Source organism: Alexandromys fortis, unplaced genomic scaffold (genome assembly GCF_014885135.2).
Source record: "Alexandromys fortis isolate MF-2015 unplaced genomic scaffold, M_Fortis_MF-2015_v1.1 scaffold_3, whole genome shotgun sequence".
NCBI classification, from domain to species: Eukaryota; Metazoa; Chordata; class Mammalia; order Rodentia; family Cricetidae; genus Alexandromys; species Alexandromys fortis.
The window spans coordinates 17,439,914-17,459,199 of NW_026067909.1; the positions used below are offsets into that span (position 1 = coordinate 17,439,914).

The window sequence follows — 19,286 nt, forward strand, 5'->3', positions numbered from 1 at the left end:
GTGGTCAGAGCAAAAAGGAAAAGCAGCCTTAGTCCTAGCCATGCTGCTTTGCATTTTAAGAAGCAGTCCTGGTCAGAAAAAGATTACAGATAAGCAATAAAGACAGACTCAGATTAAAACAACAACAACAACAACAAAAACCTCTAAATGGGTCACACTGTTAGATAATTATGTAGGCTTGGGAGAGAGAAGAAAAAGAGTATAGAGAGTTATAAAAAGAAGTAAATGGTTTTTTTAAAAAATAAATTCTTTAAAAAGACAGAGTAAACTTGTAAAAAAAAGTAATAGAGTAAGAAAATATGCCACGTAAAGATGGAATATACACAGAGTCTGGATTATCTATACTATTATTGTGTTTTCTTTAAATTTTTGTGACTGCAGAGAGACATTTGATTTTGGGGACTGTTAAGCTAAACCAACATATATATACTTTAAAGGTACCAAGACACCCGAAAGGTCGCCGTGAACAGCCCCAAATTACTTCACCCAACAAAAAGCAGGAAGCAGTCTGGAGAGAACTAGGCCCAAATTCCCAAATATTGTTTATAAATGTTTGTTTTCAGTTAAAGGGGATGAATACTTTGCATTGGTGTGGATCTTGGTCTATTGATACAAATTTTAGGTCAATTTTGCTATATGTATATTTCTGCTCTTGATTAAAGTATGTTTGTGCAGTTCATTTAAAAATGTAGTGTAGGGGGCTGGAGAGATGGCTCAGCGGTTAAGAGCATTGACTGCTCTTCCCAAGGACCCGGGTTCAATTCCCAGCACCCACATGGCAGCTCACAACTGTCTGAAAATCCAGTCCCAGGAGATCTGACACCTTCACACTAATGCACATAAAATAAAGCTAAATAAACCATAAAAAATTTTTTAAAAATGTAGTGTAATTAAGAAATACAGGTTAACAGATAGTCATCTATAATAGTCAAGCTTGTAGTCATGTTAGTTAGGTTTTCTAGATATATAGAGATTATTTCAGTTAGATGTTCTTCAAATCTTTCAGAGACCTTCAGAATATGGCATTTAAAATGTTTTAAGAGGGGCTGGAGAGATGGCTCAGAGGTTAAGAGCACTGACTGCTCTTCCAGAGGTCCTGAGTTCAATTCCCAGCAACCACATGGTGGTTCACAACCATCTGTACTGAGATCTGGAGCCCTCCTCTGGCGTGCGGGCATACATCGAGGCAAAATGTTGTATACATAATAAATAAATCTTTAAAAAAATAAAATAAAATAAAATGTTTTAAGAGCTTAAGACTTTTTATGGTAATGAGACACATCTGCTCCTGGCATCATCAATCCACTTCAAGAGGATGATGGGCATCAAAGAGGCTCCTTATGTTAGCCATTTGGGCAAGAAACTGGTCTTGCCTGAACTGCTTGACTGGACTTGCAGGACTCACAGAAAAATGACTGCTGAGCTTGCCTAAAGAAGGTGAGACAGTCCTTCGGAGTTCCTGCTTCATAAGAGAATCTGCCAGACATTCTGCAGGACACAGAAGAAAGTGATTGTCAAACTGTCAATATAGGCAGAACTGTCTTTGAAATTTCCTGCTTTATGGAAAAGTCTGTTGGATATTCTGGGCCAGTAGGCTGAAGACGGGTACCCCAATCATACATAAGAACTTTGGGTGACTGTCCAAGCAGTGAGATGTCTGTCAATTCTAGAATTTTGGAAGTTGCTTACAATGCACTTCTTGTTTACTTAGGTAATGTTATATCTTTCTGAAGTCTTTTTTTTTTTTTTTTTTGGTTTTTTGAGACAGGCTTTCTCTGTAGCTTTGGAGCCTGTCCTGGAACTAGCTCTTGTAGACCAGGCTGGTCTCGAACTCACAGAGATCTTCCTGCCTCTGCCTCCCGAGTACTGGGATTAAAGGCGTACACCACCACCGCCCAGCCTCTGAAGTCTTTGATGGAGTTGAAGAAGAATAGTTGTAATTATAGTTTTCCTTAGTTATGATAAAAGATAAAGTAGATATATATGTTATAACTATAATTTTTGCTTGATAACTGTTTTGTTATATGTAATCTTGCTATGTTAAAGTTAAAACCCTCCTTTTTATTTAGACAGAAAAGGGGAAGTGATGTATGCTGTGAATATGTTTTATTGCCACTGGTTAATAAAGAAGCTGCTTTCGGCCAGCTTTACTTTAACAGAGTAAAGACAGGCTGAAAGAGATATATATAGAGAGAGGGAAGGCAGAGTCCATGAGAAGCCAAGTAGCCACCACCGAGACAGACGCCTCTGCTGAAGCCCGCTGAAACTTTGGCAGTAGGCCACGACCTCATGGTGGGTGATGCACAGATTAATGGAGATGGGTTAGTTTACGATATAAGAGCTAGCTAGAAATATGCTTAAGCTACTGGCCAAATAGTATTGCAAATAATATGGCTTCTGAGTGAATATTTCAGGTCTGGGTTGCTTGGAACAAATGAGTGGCCTCTGCCAACAGTTAGTTCCCAGGTATGGAACTCAGGTCATCAGGCTTTATGGCAAGCACTGTTACTATCTATCTTGCTGCCCAGAAAGTGGTAGGGTGATCTTTTTCTTTATTATCCATAGCTAACATTAACTATTGTATTTTTTGTTTGTTTGCATTGTTTTTTGAAACAGGGTTTTCTCTGTGTAGATCTGGCTGTCCTGGAACTTGCTCTATAGACCAGGCTGGTATCGTACTCAGAGAGATCCATCTGCCTATGCCTCCCTAAAAGTGTGTGCCCCCACAGCTGGCCCTTAACTATTGGGGAAAAAAAAAAGTCAACTGGTGGTATGTTTTAGTGCTTTAGAACCAATAAACACAAATATAATACTCAAATAAATAAATGTATTATTTGTTAGTAGATATAAATGGTAACCTGAGAGAAGCACTTAGGGTGAAGACAGTCTTACAAGACTTGCATATGTTATGCAAGACCATTGAATCAACTGTTAATACAAAATAAAAACACCCAAATACAAAATAAAAACAAAAAACAAAACAAAGAAAAGAAGGAAGGGGAAGAAAAAACAGGTAAGAAAAAAGAAAATGATGTATTTTTCCAAATTCTGAAGGCTGGAGTATCAAAGATGAAAGCTCAGACAGGGTAGATTCAGTCATTATCTGGTAATTCTCCCCGTTCCACAGAGAGAAATTTTCGGTTATGTTCTCACATGGTAGAAGGTGTACACAAGCTCTCTGGATCTTCACTGTGAAACTACTAATCCCAACTATATGGCTTCAAGACCTCCCAAAGGCTACCTTAGAGGTTATGTTTCAGCAGGTGAATTTGGGATAGTAGAGAGGCACATGCCATGATCTACTACACTGAAGGAAGAACATTATAGGCAGAGTCAACAGCAAATATCCCAAGACAGGTAAGTATTTCCTAAGAGTAAGGAAGCCAATGTAGCTGAAATAGTGCAGTGAAGACTTTGGCGTTGATTCTAAATATGACATGAAGTCACTCAAGCACTTTTTCCAGGAATTACATGATCCAACTGAACATTTTTACAGGTTTATACTAGCTGACATAGGAGAAAAGAACATCAGGAAGAAACTAGTTAGCCAAGAGTAACGAGTTTGCTTGTAGCAGCCTTGATCAGGTTAGTATCTGATGAGGTTGAGAGAATTGGTCAGATTCTGGATATATTCTGAAAGTAAACTCAATGCTGATGAAAAATGAAACAAAAAAGAATGGCTACATTTTTTTTAACTTAGGTAAAGGAAGAACAGGGTTGAAGAACCATTTATTGAGATAGAGAAGACAGTGAAAAGAACATCATAAAGGAAGGATCAGGAATTCAGCTTAAGACACAAGTAGGTCTGGAATATCTATTAGACATGAAGACTGAAGATAAAGATTTGAGAGACATCAATTAATAGGTGGTATGTTAAATCATATGGGGTTAGCATAAACAGAAAAGTTCTGTGAAGTGAAACTAGAGCATCTGTTTGTAAGTGGGGAGGATTAAAGAGAAGTTAAGGAGACTGGAGAGGTAGCTTGGAGTGACAGCACCAGGGTAAGTCCAGTTCCCACACAGCATCTCACAACTGTTTCTACCTCCAGTTCCAGGGGATCTGATGCCCTCTTTTCATTTCTGAAGGCAGTAGACATGCATGTAGTACACAGACAGACGTACATGCAGGTAAAACATCCATGCAAACAAAAAATACTTGTTTTGTTTTTTTGAGATAGAGTCTCTCTATTATTTACTTCTAACTGGAACTCACTATGTAGACCTAGTTGGCTCCACCTGCCTCTGACTCCAAGTGCTGGGATTGAAGTCATGTGCCAGCATAAAATATTTTTAATTAAAAAATAAAAAAATTAAAGCTGGGCATGGTGGCACATACCTTTAATCCTAGCACTCAGGAGTCAGAGGCAGGCAGATCTCTGAGTATGAGGCCCGTCTGTTCTACATAATGAGACCTTGTCTTTAAAGAAAAATGAGTTTTACTAGAGTGTGGTAGTGCACATGCCTGTAATCCTACAAGTAGGAGGATCAGGAATTCAAGACTAGCTTTTAGATGGGAAGCTAGCGTGAGCTAAGAGACCCTGTGTCTCAACCATGCTAAAACCAAAGTTATATCCCACAAACTACATAAAACATAAATTATAACTATATAAATCAGTGAGAGCATGTAGAGCTCAATAAATATCATGGAAAAATAAAAATAAATAAAAAATTAAAAAAAATTGAATCAAAAAAAAATCAGTGAGAGCATTCTGTGGTGTTCTGGAAAACAAACCAAAACCATGTCAAGAAGAGGGTGACTAATTATGCTCTCGAGAGGGCATATAAGAAGGATGACTCAGAGTGACCACTGGATTCCACAATGTGGAAAATGACCATTTACCTTGACCAGAAATCAACGAAGGGGGGAAAATCACCTGGCTTGGGAACTATGTGACCCAAACTAAAATTTTCAATTTTAACTGATCCTGAATATAAGAGGTGACTGAATCACTTTTAGCACAAGTTTCTTCTAATCCTAAACAGAAGCAGTGTATATGTCTATGGGAATGAGAACTGGGCCTTAAATTCCTTGACTCTGCCCTGTGTACCAGCTTCACTATAACTAACCTTTGGAAACATGGTTTAATTTCTCTGGGTCTGTGTCCCAACTTGGTGTGTGTGTTATATTGTTATCTGACTCACAAATAAACATAATACAAGCTTTTCTTCTATGGATATAGCTTCCAAATGGATAGCCTGTGTTGTATATCTATCTTCCTATCTCCCAGAAATCCTTACAAAGAGCCATAATATGCTCAGCTGTTGAATTGTTACACAAGGGCATGTCTTAAACCCTAAGGCAACAGGCAAATGTTAAGGTATCAGAAATTTTAGCCAGCCATTATTGGCATATACCTGTAATCGCAGCTGCTGGAGGCAGAGGCTGGAGGATTGAATCTGAGGACAGCCTGAGCTACAAATGAGTTCAGGAACAGCCTGAGCAACTTGGTGAGACTCTGACTAAAAATAAGATCTACAAAGAGGGCTGAAGATGTAGCTTAGTGTAGCAGCATTCTTGTCTAGTACTCACTGAGCCCTAGATCCAATATCCAGTTGTGCAAAGATCCCTGTTATCAATTATTTCTACCTTAAATGTAAATAAAAAGCAATGCTCATTGTTGAAATACTTTGACATAACAGGACCAAAAGAGCTCTGTATTAATTTTGCTTAAGAAGTTTTACAGAATACCCTTCCGAATATCATACTGAAGGACAAACTGCCAATGAGGAATATGCCAAGTGCCAACACATGTACCCCTCCTGGTTATGACAGGAAGATGTGTTTATAGGAAGTAGTAAGTCAGTTAGTTTAAGGAAAGAGGTAAGGAGGCCAGGCGATGGTGGTGCACGCCTTTAATCCCAGCACTTGGGAGGCAGGTAGATATCTAGGAATTTGAAGCCAGCCTGGTCTACATAGAGTTCAGGACAGCCAGGGGATACACAGTGATATCCTGCCTGCAACAGCAACAGAAGTTCTCTCTGGAGCTTCAACAGAAGAGTCATATACCTTCCATAAGTCACAGATACACAGTAAAAAGGATTTCCATGATATAATCAGGAATAATAGAGTTATAGCTTAAACTGAGTTAGCATGTTCATAGCTTTCAAAACATCTGCAACAACACTAGAATTATACTCAATAATTATTAGAAATGAACTAGAATAAACAGCAACACCTTTTCTTTCTTGTTTTTTTTATTATTTTTTATTTATTTATTTTGTATACAATATTCTGTCTGTGTATATGCCTGAAGGCCAGAAGAGGGCGCTAGACCTCTTTACAGATGGTTGTGAGCCACCATGTGGTTACTGGGAATTGAACTCAGGACCTTTGGAAGAACAGGCAATGCTCTTATCCACTGAGCCATCTCTCCAGCCCCCTCTTGTTTTTTTTTTTTTTTAAAGATTTATTTATTTATTATGTATACAATATTTCTTCTATGTATGTATGCCAGAAGAGGGCACCAGATCTCATTACAGATGGCTGTGAGCCACCATGTGGTTGCTGGAAATTGAACTCAGGACCTCTGGAAGAGCAGTCAGTGCTCTTAACCTCTGAGCCATCTCTCCAGCCTTTTTTTGGTTTTTTTTCAAGATGGTTTCTCTGTATCCTTTTGGAGACTGTCCTGGAACTTGCTCTGTCTCCCAGGCTGGCCTCATACTTACAGAGATCCTCCTGCCTCTGCTTCCCCAGTGCTGGGATTAAAGGCCACCACCGCCCAGCTCTTTCTTTTCTTGAAGTAGAATCTCAGTATGTAGCCCTGGCTGGCCTGGAACTCACATAAGCCTACATATCTTTGTCCCCAAGAGCTGGGATTAAATATGTGTGGCATCATACCTGGCCAGAAAGTTATGAAAAAAAATAATTTCTTTTTAATTTTTTTTGCAGTACTGGGATCTGAACCCACAGCTTAGCAGGTAAACACTTTATCAATTATGTTTTTCAAAAGTCTGTAAAGTTTAGAAGGCTAAGCACAAGCACACTAGGTATACATGATTACTATACACATAGTCACTAACATAAAACTTATTTGGAACCAATGTAATTTTGGCGAGAACTAGGAAATGATCAGTTTTAAGACTATAACTACTTTAAAGAGAAGTGCCTTTCAACAGAAATAATGCTTGGCTCAAACAAAACTGATAAACTTAACTTTCTCTTTTCCATGTCACTAATTCCTTCATTACCGAATTTCACTTAACAAATGCTTGCAACACTCACCCGAGTAGAACAGGTGACTGGCATATCATGAGGAACAATTTCCTCACAGCCAAATTCGACAAATCAACACAGCATTCCTGCTATGGTTTTTAGTCTATCTCTAAAATACTAAAAAGCAATAAGGGTTCAATACAAAAGCAGTGCAAACAATAAATGAACAACAAAAATAACAAAATAAAAAGACTGAAACTCTACCATAAACCTTGTAAATAACTACCTAGAGATTTCCAGTTAGAGTTAAGGTGCATCTATTAAAGTTATGTAGACAAGTGCTTTTATGAGCTGAGTAATTAAATTACTTATGAATTTAGCTTCAATAGAAAACAGCATTCAAAGAAAAATTTTCTTTTCCAGGAATAATAATAATAAAAAGTCAGTGGGTGTTTGAATACTATTCTGACATGACCACTCTTGCTACCTCTTACATATGTCTGCTGTGACAACCATCTATAAGGTATCCAAACTATATTTACTATGGCCAGAATGCTACAGGAAATATTTAAGCATACTGATATTATGCCACCACTTAAGAAACAAGTTTTTTTTTTTTTAATTACAACACCGTTTGGCCGATGGCTTAGGTGTATTCCCAGCTAGCTCTTATACCTTAAATTAACCCATTTCTATTATTTTATGATTTAACAAGGCTCGTGGTTTGTTACCTCTTGCTTCTTGGATGGCTACATGGTACCTGCCTGATTCCGCCTTCTTTCATCCTTTATCTGTTTGGATTTCCTGCCTTGCTATATTCTGCCCTGTCATAGGACAAAGTGGCTTCTTTATTAACCAATGGTAATAAAACATTCACAGCATACAGAGGAGAATCCCACATCATTTCCCCTTTTCTGTCTAAATAAAAAGAAAGGTTCTAACTTTTTTTTGTTCTTTTCTTTTTCTTTCTTTTCTTCAAGATAAGGTTTCTCTGTAGCTTTTGGAGTTTGTTCTGGGACTCACTTTATAGACCAGGCTGGCCTGGAACTCATGGAGATCCTCCTGTCTCTACCTCCTCAGTGCTGGGATTAAAGGCATGCTCTATCACTGCCCTGTGGAAGGTTTTAACTTTAACACAGTAAAATTACATATAACAAAACAGGTATCAAGCAAGAATTACAATTACAATATTTGAGATATGGTCTCTCTACGTTGCTTTGGCAGGCTGGGATATGTAGATCAGGTTAACTTTGAATGCACACAGAATTGTCTGTCTCTGCCTTCTAAGTGTTGGGATTAAAGACAAATGCAGCCACCATGCCTAGCTGCTAAATGGTTGGAGAGAGGGCTGGAGAGATGGCTCAGCAGTTAATAACACATAATGTCTTTGAGGACTATAGTTAAGTTCCCAGCACTCACACTGGGTGGTTCACGACCACCTATAATTCTAGTTCTGACACATCTGGCCTCTAGGGGAACCTATACTTGTATATACATACCTATACACAAACACATAATTAAAATAAAAAAATAAATATTTACAAAAGTGGCTGGATCACTTGGGAGTATGAGGCAGGTGGATCTCTGTGACGTGGAGGAGAGTTCAGGGGCTATTCCAGAGAAATCCTGACTTGGAAAACCAAAAAGAAGGGGGGCAGGGACTATATAGCTCCTTGGTGGACTGTGTGTCTAGCACAGGCCAGCTCCTGCACTCACACCTCAGTACCATCGGAAAACAATAATTTTCGATGATTGGGATTTTTTTCACTTGTAATTCAACTACTATTCTATGTGCAGATAAGTTATAACTTACAGATGCATCAAGTATTAGATATTGTTAATAAAAGTCATGTTTCAAGTGGTTTGCTTTTAAAGATACACAGCAAAAACATCTAGCTCACACTGCTGATTTCCACTGTAGCCCTTCACACCAGTCACTACTATTTGCTAACATTCTCTCTAGGCAAAGCCCTTTCTTTCTGTGTGCCTCATTTTCACACCAACTATTATCATCATTTTAATGATGTAGAAACTAAGACACAGGATTTGAACAAGAACAACAGTTATTAAGAGATAACCCAGACTGGCCGGGCGGTGGTACACCTTTAATCCCAGCACTCGGGAGGCAGAGGCAGGTGGATCTCTGTGAGTTCGAGGCCAGCCTGGTCTACAAGAGCTAGCTCCAGGACAGGCTCCAAAGCTACAGAGAAACCCTGTCTCGACCCCCCCCCCCAAAAGAGATAACTAAGACTGGAGAGATGACTCAGTGGTTAAGAACACCTGCTGCTCTTCCAGAGGACCTGGGTTCAATTCTCAGTACCCACATGGCGGCTCACAACTGTCTCTCTTAACTCCAGTTCCAAGGGATCTGATACCCTCACTCAGACAGAACACCTAAGCACATGAAATAAAATTAAGTAAGTGAAAAAAACTCTTAAACCCAAGGATGTGGGTGTAGCACACCTTTGGAGGCAGAGGTAGGTGGATCTCTGTGAATTCAAAGCCAGAGAGAGCTGCAGGACAGTCAGAGCTGTTATGCAGAGAAACCATCTCATAAATAAATAAACAAACAAACAAACAACCCCAAAAACAGCCAGGGCTCATGCTTTTAATCCCAGCACTTGGGAAGCAAAGGCAGGTGGATTTCAGTGAGCTCAAGGCCAGTCTGGCCTACAAAGTGAGTTCAAGGACAGCCAGGGCTATACTGAGAAACCCTGTCTCAAAAAACCAAAAGGAAAAAAGTTTCAAATAGTTAAAACAAAATATTTTTCAGTTGCCCAAGCTATTATTTGAGCCAATTTCATAAAGTGAAATGTAGCTTTATTTTGACATTATAATTTTCAGAAAAGTAATTTCTAGCACACTGTGAAATTTTAATGTCATTAACTATTAAAACATATTTTAAATTCAGGCACAGTGCTGGAGAGATGATAGGTATTGGTTAAGAGCACTGGATGCCCTTCCAGAGGACCTGAGTTCTAGTCCCAGCAACCACATGGTTTCATAATTGTTTGTAACTTCAATTGCAGATCATCAGCCACCATCTTCTGACCTCTAAGGAGGTGCACAGACATATATGCAAGCAAAACACCCATAAACATAAAATAAAATAAATTCTAACAATATAGGTATTGGGCAATTCTCACTCCAAAAAGAATGTTACATATTTCTGTCTCATTTACCTTAAGTCTCCTTTAAAAGCAGAAATCTGGGAAGGCATCCTGGCCCCTCCCCTTCTCTAAGAGTACTATCACGAATTGCTGCTCTTCAGCACCTGCCACACTGGGCCAGTTACTCACTTCTACCTATAACCAGAGACCACTATTCCTAAACTTCATTACTGGACAGGTCAGCAAAGACAAAGTTTTTTCAGGATATTAAGCAACACTTACTCTTAAGTAAAAACAACTTAAAAACTTAGTAAAGAGCATGAAATTCAAGACTGATAGCAATATTTGCATGTTTTTTCCTACAACCACAGCAGAATTTTTTGGAGCCATTTTTAAAAAGTTAAATTTTAGACTAACAAATTTCATCTTATTTCTCTGACAAACAGAAGTGTGGAGGAAGGGGCTATAAAAAATGGTGACTTCACTGCAGTGTCTTTGGTTTTTGAGAAAGGGTCTCTTAGTATTGTCCACCAGGCTGATGAACCTCCTGTCTCAATATCAAAAATACAGATAACAGGTACCATATTCAGGTTCACCAAGGTACTTCAAAAGACTTTGTTTTCTGTTGTTGCTTTTTTTTTTTTTTTTTTTTTTCTCGAGACAGGGTTTCTCTGTGGCTTTGGAGCCTGTCCTGGCACTAGCTCTGCAGACCAGGCTGGTCTCGAACTCACAGAGATCCGCCTGCCTCTGCCTCCCGAGTGCTGGGATTAAAGGCGTGCGCCACCATCGCCCAGCCTGTTGTTGCTTTTTTTGAGACAATGTCTCATTATGAAGTCTTGATTGGCTTGGAACTCTTTCTATATAGGCCAGGCGGGCTCTAATTTACAGAAATCTATCTGCCCCTGCATCTTGAGTGATGGGATTGAAGATATATGTCACCACACTCAGCGTTTTAAAAATGATTCTTCAGGTTAGAATACAAATGTATTTCACCGTGGCATGGTCATATGATTTTTTTTAAACATAAAAAAAATTATGTGAGGGGGTGGAGAGATGGCTCAGTGCTTAAGAGCAGTTAAGGGCAGCTCTTTTAGAGGACCTGGGTTCAATTCTAGCGCCCACAAGGTGACTCACGATCATCTGTAAACTTAGTCCCAGGAAATCAGACGCCCCCTTCTGGCCTCCTCTAGCCACTGCATGCAGTGGTGCACAGACATGCATGCAGGCACAAACCAGCCATACACATAAAACTCAAAAATAAAAATAAAGCTTTTTTTTTAAAAAAAAAAATTGTGTAAGGAAGGCAGAGTGTAGTGCTTAGGGAGGTCAGAACAACTCTGAGAATCAGTTTTCTCCTACCACGTGGGTCCAAGGGTTCGAATTTAGGGTGTTAACTTAATAGCAAGTGCCCTATCCACTGGTCTCTCACTAGGCCCTTAAGACAGCCTGTTATATTCTCAAGTAGTCACCCGAACAACAAGAATCTTGCGCTGGGGTCACTGAAACTATCAGTAAATATCAGTAAATTGACAATGGGGAGGAGTTTATGATTGGACATTCACTTAGTGTCTATTTCAGGTGTTCCTTTCCAGCTTGTAAACCTGATGATTCATTCAACAGAAACTTATTGAGTACTTTTGTAGTTACAACAGCCAGACACTGTTTTAAGTGCCAGTGGTGGGCTAGGAGTGCGTCTCAGTAGTAAAGTGTGTGTTAGCAGAAGCACGGACCTAGGATCCAACTACAGTACCATAAAACAGACAAGGGGAAGAGAAAACCTAAGTGTCAATAGTGACAAAATATCTATAACTGATGTCAAAAATAGCAATTCTATACTAAAATGAAGCAAAAATGGGTAATATTGGGGGATTTATACTATTAGGAAAGTACAGTATGCAAACCCAGCTACTGAGAATATCATTTCAAGATATGAATTTCACTGTTGACAAAAATGTCTCATTTTAGCATCTTTCCCACTATCATAATGAGGTATGTTGTAAACTGGGCGGTGGCGGCACACGTCTTCAATCCCAGCACTTGGGAGAATCTAAAGTTTCAGGACATTGAAGGCTACACAGAGAAACCCTGTCTTGAGAAACCAAAGAGAGGTATGTTAAAACAAGATAAAACAAATCAACAAAAAAAGCAAGATAGTTTGGCATAGTGGCTCATGCCTATTATCCCAGAATTTGAAATGCTCAGATAGAAAATTAGCCACAAGTTCAAGGCCTGCTGGGATATGAATGTTCCAGAAGGAAACTGAATCAAAAATACTCAGGGAAATGGCAATTATAAAATTGTGACAATGTGACATGAGCAAAAGATATCAGAAACATAAGCTAACAGAAATACTGCATGTTAGTGTATTTGTATTGCTAATATACAATTCACTTGGTGGCAGTATATGCTTACATTTTTTTCTGCTGCACCAAGGGACCTAATGCATTAAAAGAATAAAAATGTTGATTCTTGCTAGGTGTGGTAGCATGCACCTATAGTACCAGTGGAGGCTGAGGCAGAATCATCTTGCATTCAAAGCCAGCTTGGGCTACTTTGTCTTAAAAATCTTTTTTCACCATTTGATCATAGTCAGGACTAAAATTTTAATACCCTGGCTGCTCAATACTTAAATTCTAATTTTGAGCATAAACGGTCAACTTCTAAAACCTAGATCTCTATCAGAAATTTGGAAATTGCGAATAGGAAGAGGCTAACCAAACAGAAAGTAGTGATGCAATTAAATAAAGCCAAGGGACCAAGTTGCTAAGTTATAGAAAGCCACTGTTCATTTGGAAGTTAGCCCAGAACACAAAAATTTGGAGGAGAAATGCTGGTGGTTTAAATAGAACCAGGGTTCCAAATATGCTGCCTCATTCCTTTATCTGCAGAAGCTTCCTCCCAAACCATTTACCCAAATGGCTACAACCTCCCTGGAAGATCCGGCAGGGCAACAAAGCTCTCAGACAGGTGGAAAGTCAGTATTAGGAAACACAAGAGAATATATTTAATGCTAAGATCAGGAACGTTGTGTTCATTAGAATGATCAACCCAAGAGTGCGCTGGAGATAACAAAGCATTTTTTTAAACCTCTCAAAATTCTTCCTTTGACAAATCGCATTTTTTTTTTTCCACCAAAGACTCAGTTCCTTTAAGAACCACCACCTGCCAGCGGGCATATTTTCCTCAAGAAGGCATCTGCACTGCAGATCTCTGCACGAGGGGTGTTTGCTTGGCAGCTCCCACCAGTAGGCAGACTCGTATACAATAGAAACTAAAGGAGGCCGGCAGCGTCCCTCCTCGTCTTTTCAGAAAAGGGGGTCCAAGCAGCCCAGGCTTTGTCTGAATTTTCTCCTCTTTTTCCCTGCAGTAAACGTTCCCTTTTGTTATACTGCTATCGAGAACAGGCCATCGAAAACATGAAATCAAAACATGGTGATGGCTTGGCATGATTGTGTTTATTATCTTCTAGAATACAGCAACTCATTGCGTGCCCCCACCCCCACGATGTGCCCGTGAAGAGCAGGCTGTGTTGCAGATGCAGCCAAGGATCCATCTTGGACTATCCGCAGTTCCCTCCCAAATCTTCCTGTGCTGTTCTCATCACGCCTCCTCTACCTCAGAGCCTCAGAAAAATCTGGCATTCAGTTTAGCCCAAAACGGTAATAGAACTTCTTGGTCCTCCTGGCAAACAAAAACAATTTTTCTGGAGGACCATCACCCAATGTAAGATTGTGTCAGCACCTGTCTGCAAACCTGCAACGCCATCCCTTCCACCACCGCTCCTCTCAAAATCCTAACAGCATTTATTTCTCCTACGACCCACCTGTCACAGTCCTCTGAAGCTCGCTAATCCTCCACCAAGTCAGCCCCCCGCCCCCGCCCCGTTCCACCCGGGGCTCTCCGGCCTCCCGGACACGATCCATTCCCTTCACCCAGCCTTTCTCCGTTCTCACCTGCGGGGAGCCAGCATCTACGCCCACTCTCTCTAGACCACCTCCCCACCCCCAACCTGGTTTCTTCACACCCCGTTATTTCCACACCGCGGCTCGGCCCTTCGCTCCCCTCCCCCTTTGCCTGTTCCTCAAACGCCCGCCTCGGGGCCCAAGCCGCCCGCGGCCCGGGTGGGTCGCCCGCCCCCGCCCGGAGACCCGATCGCTCGCGCTCCCCCAGGGAACGAGCTCCCCGCGCGCCTCACCCGCACACGAGGAGCCGCAGCTCTTCGCCCCCAGGGCGGGGCAGGCTCCGGGGCTCCCGCCGCTGCCAAGCGCGGACGGCTCGGCCCCAGAGGACGACGAGGAGATTGACGGGGACTGAGTGGCCGCCGACGACTCCGCCATGGCTGTACGAGCAAGGGCGGGAGAGTGGTGAAGAGAAACGTGGGGCGGGAGAGTGGGAGGGGACACAGGACGATCCAGCAGCTGGCTCTCCGAAGTACCGGGCGCAGGCTGTCCCGAAGACTGACTCCGACAGACTGACTGACTCAGCCGTGCTCCGCGGGGGAGAGGAGTACGAGCGCGCATGCGCACAAAGAGCCCGAGGACGCGCGAGCGGCGGCCTCGGAGGCGCGCAGCGACACAATGCGCAGGCGCAGGAACTGTCCCTCTGCGCTCCCGCAGGAAAGGACGCAGCGTGACAGGCCCCGCGGGTGGGGCGAGCCTCGGGGGGGGGGGGCTAGAAACCTGACGTAAGGGGCGTGGCTAAGCGCCAAAACCCAAAGACCACTGCAGCCCTCGTTGCGGATTCGTAGCCCCTGTCTCCTCCCGACCCCCTGGTTCTTTATGTGAATGCTTTCTAGTTGCCAGATTATGTTCCAACGATCGAGGTCCCTTTGTGCTTCCATAAGTTGCTAGTGATTTTTTTAATCATAAATTCTAGTTGATAGCTTTTGTCTGACGTGTACCCACCCACGTGTACCTGTGACTCCGAAGAAAAGTGAAAGCCACAATATATAGATTACCCCCCCATGTGCTATTTATCTGGCCATGTCGTAATATCGCCTCACCGAGGCAGACATGGCACAGTCCCACATTTGATAGGTGGAGAGAAATGCTAAACAGAATGAGAAACTATTACTCATTCCAATCACATTGCAATGCAGTCTCAGAAGCAGCTTCATATTTTTATCTTGTTTTTCTTCCCAAAGAGGGTTTCAGGTTGCCTTTTCTCTGAATAGGTTCTGAGGAAGAGAAGACATACTTTGGAAGGGAAAAAAGGCTTCCGAGGAAAGGAAAACCAGGAGGTAACATCTTGTTTGTGACTGGGAGGGCGTAAAGTAAGATATTAAAAGTGAGGCACAGATACACATTACAGAATTTTATTCATGTCCTAAGATGAGCCCTTAAATAAAAACATATTTGAAACTGAGCATCAGTTTATATAGGATTTTGTTCATCGATCTTCTTCTGGGCTGACTTGGTAAATTCAGTCTCCCTATTCTAGTCAAAATTTTCGAAAGTACATAATAATGATGAAAATCAAAGCTGTGGGATTTGATGTTGCTAAGCAACAATTGATGACCCAAAGTTCAATTGCAGGCTCAGCAAATCATGTCAAGATGCAAACTCATGGAGGGGGAGTTAGGCATGCAGGCTGCTGCCAATGGGGAAAGCGATCTGACCAGCAGAAATCTAGAACAAACTGTGGCCCTCATCTGTCCTACACAGTATTTTAAGGTCAAATAAATCCCATACAGCATCCTCTGAAAACCGCCCAGAATATTTCCCAAAATAACTGTGGAAAATATTTCACTCCGGCACTCAACAACCTCAGTTAATAATGCAGCAATCTGCCGGGCAGTGGTGGCGCACCCCTTTAATCTGAGCAGTCTGGAGGGAGAGGCAGGAGGATCTCTGAGTTCGAAGCCAGTCCCTAGTCTACAGAGAGAGTTCCAGGGCAGCCAGGACTACAGAAAAAAAGAAAAAAGAAAAGTAAAAGAAAATGTGTTCATAAGATCCTGCTGTAGGTAAGACTGTAGGGCATTTTCTTAACTAGTGATTGATGGGGGGGAGGATCACTCATTGTGGGTGGGGCCATCCCTGCGTGGGAGGTCGTGAGTTCTATAAGAGCGCAGTCTGAGCGATATACGGGAGCAAGCCAATGAGCGGCATCTCTTCATAGTCTCTGTGTCGGTTCCTGCCACCAGGTTCCGGCCCTGCTGGAGTTTCTGTCCTGACGTCCTTCGATGGTAGACATTGATAAGGAAGTATAAGCAGAATAAACCCTTTTCTCCTCAACTTGCTTTTTGGTCATGGTGTTTTTTCACAGCGATAGAAATCCTAAGACAAACTAGTACCAGTGTAGTGGGGTATTGCTGTGACAGCCCTGACCATCTTTTTTGGGAGGACTGTTTAAGGACTTTGGAACTTTTGGCTAGAAAGGTCATTGAGTGTTGAGAGCTCAGTGGGCTCTTCTGCACGAGCTCGGAAGATAAGAATGTTGAAAGCAGTGCAGATGATGGAGGCCTGGCTTGTGAAGTGTCAGACAGAAGCAAAGACTTAACCAGGCTTTGTGTGTGAAGAATCTGTGGTGTCGAGTCAGCTGGAGTTGAAGAATTGTCTGTGGTTAACGAGAGACCAGAATCACTAAAATATAACTTTGGCTTCTCTGGAACAATGGGTCAAAGTAATCAGATGTGATTAAGCATATCACTGAGGTGAAGCCTTCTGGGAAGTGTTTCCTCAGGGTCAGCCCACAGAAAGCTATGCTCCAGAAACGGCCAAGGTTTGTACCTCAGGCTGGCAGCTGATCTTGGTAGTATGAGTCACCCAGGTGGTACTGATTTTGAAGGCATGAAGGGGTCATGGCGAGTAGCTGAGGCTTGGCACTGTGTGGAATGCTGGAGTCCCTGAAGAGAGAGAGCCCAGGAGAGGTTATTGGTGAAAGTTTAGCTTGGTTTCTGGAGAAGACTCCAGCATTTTGGAGATGCCAGTACCGTGGGGTAGCCACCAAGAACAGCAGCAGGTGTGGAGTGGAGCCAGCTGAGGCCGAGGAGACAAGCTGGGTGCTGTAGAGGGCAGAGCTGCAGAAGTGAGCTGAGCCCTATGAAGGAGTCCCAGTCGTTGGATGTTGTTATTTACACTGTTGGAGTTTGGTTTTGCTTTGTTCAGATTGTAATTTGCCCTGGTTCTTCCTCTGATGAAGTATAAAAGTACTTATTTTTTATGTTACAGAAGCCCACATTGAGAGACTTAACATTTGTGAAATAGGAGATTTTGGAGTTTTACAGAGAATTTGGATTAAAAAAAAAGACTGAATTTGTAAGGTTGTGGGATTTTTTTAAGTTAGTAAAATGTTTTCTACTGTGATGTTTATTTCAATGTGTGACCTGGGGATAAACAAGAAAGGTTGTGACTTTACAGTGATTTGTTTATGTGTCCGGCTGATAAGGAGTCAATTGTGCTGGATAGTTTTATGTCCTAAAATACCAGATGTGGTGGTGATGTCTGCAATCCCAGCATTCTGTCTGCTATCCCAGCATTCTGGAGGTTAAAGTAGAAGGTTAGGAAGGGAAATTGAGGCCTTATCTTTAGGCTAACAGGAATTCAGTAAAACTTTTAGGTGGGACATGACTCAGAAGAAATTATTACACACACACACACACACACACACACACACACACACATACACACACATACACACACACACACACTTTTTGAGACAAGGTTTCTCTAAGAAATGTTCTAGGGCTAGAGAGATGGCTCAGTGGTTAAGAGCACTGACTGTTCTTCCAGAGGACCCAGGTTCAATTCCTAACACCCACATGGCAGCTCACAACTGTCTGAAGATCCAGTTGCAGGGGATCTGACTCCTTCACACCAATGCACATAAAATAAAGTTAAATAAACCATAAAAATATTTTTTAAAAAAGAAATGTTCTACCACAGAGCCATGTCTCAGCTTTGTTATGAGCTAGGCCTTGCTATAAGGCTCAGGCTGGGCCTGAAGGCTCTGCGCTACTGTCCCTCTCCAGCTCCCAAGTAGTAGAATTACAGGCCGACACTATCCTGCCCAGCTCAGAGACCTAAATTTTTTTTTTCATGTGCATGTGTGTAGTTTTGTGAGTTCATGTGTAATGCCACATGCAGGCTGTAGCCTGCAGAGGTCAGAGAAGGGCACTGGATCCTCTGAAAATTTGTAGTGGGTAATTTTGAGCAAATGTGCTCTTAACCACTGAGCCATCCCCGTAGCCCAACAAAAAATTTTAAAGTGAGCATGCGGTATTTGTCTTTTCTGTGACTGATTTATTTTACTTAACATAATGACTGTCAGTTCCTAAATGTTGCTGCAAATCACAGGATTTCCTTCTTTATTCCAGAATTACATTTTATTGTACACATATATAACATTTTCCGTATCAATTCATTCACTGATAGACATGTTAGCTGTATCCTAGCTATTGTGTATAACGGAAAGCCAGGAGTGCTGACATACTCCTACAATCCCAGCACTCAAGAGGCTAAGACAGAGAATTTGAGGCCAGCCTGAACAATATCGTGAGACCCCATCTCAAACAATCAGAACAAACCAAAGCACGGGCATCTTTTTCCATCAGATGGATAGCTTTCCAGCGGTTATATAATCAATACTGGGGGTTGCAGGATCATACTGTAGTTCTGCTTGGAGTATTTTGAAGTACTTATTGTTTTACATATGGCTGCAAAAATTTGTGCCTCTACTAAGAGTGTACAAGTTCCCCTTTCTCCTGATCTTCACTTTTTGTTTCTTTCTGGTATTAGGGATTGATACCAGTGCCTCTCACACGCTAGACAGTTCCTCTACTAATACACTATTTCCACACCCCCTTTATTTTATTTTAATTTTTATTTTTCGAAGACAGGGTTTCTCTATGTAGTCCTGGCTGTCCTGGAACTCAACTCTCTAGACTAGGCTGGCCTCGAACTCAGGTATCTGCCTACGTCTGTCTCTAAAATCCTGGGTTTAAAGCCGTGTGCCACCACTGCCCAGCTCCACAGTCCCCACTCCCACCCATTTTGCATTTTTTAAGACAGGATTTCTCTTTGTAG

The 19,286-nt window shown here is 41.7% G+C and overlaps 1 protein-coding gene across 1 annotated transcript in view; it reads right to left on the reverse strand.

The window, feature by feature from the left end:
• Rtn3 (reticulon 3) overlaps nucleotides 1-14,821 on the reverse strand; it is a 59,183-nt gene extending 44,362 nt beyond the window's left edge. Inside the window, exon 1 of the mRNA XM_050136685.1 lies at nucleotides 14,459-14,821. Coding sequence (XP_049992642.1) covers nucleotides 14,459-14,783 — 325 coding nt within the window. The 5' untranslated portion in view covers nucleotides 14,784-14,821. The remainder of the gene's footprint in view (nucleotides 1-14,458) is intronic.
• Nucleotides 14,822-19,286: the final 4,465 nt, after the last annotated feature.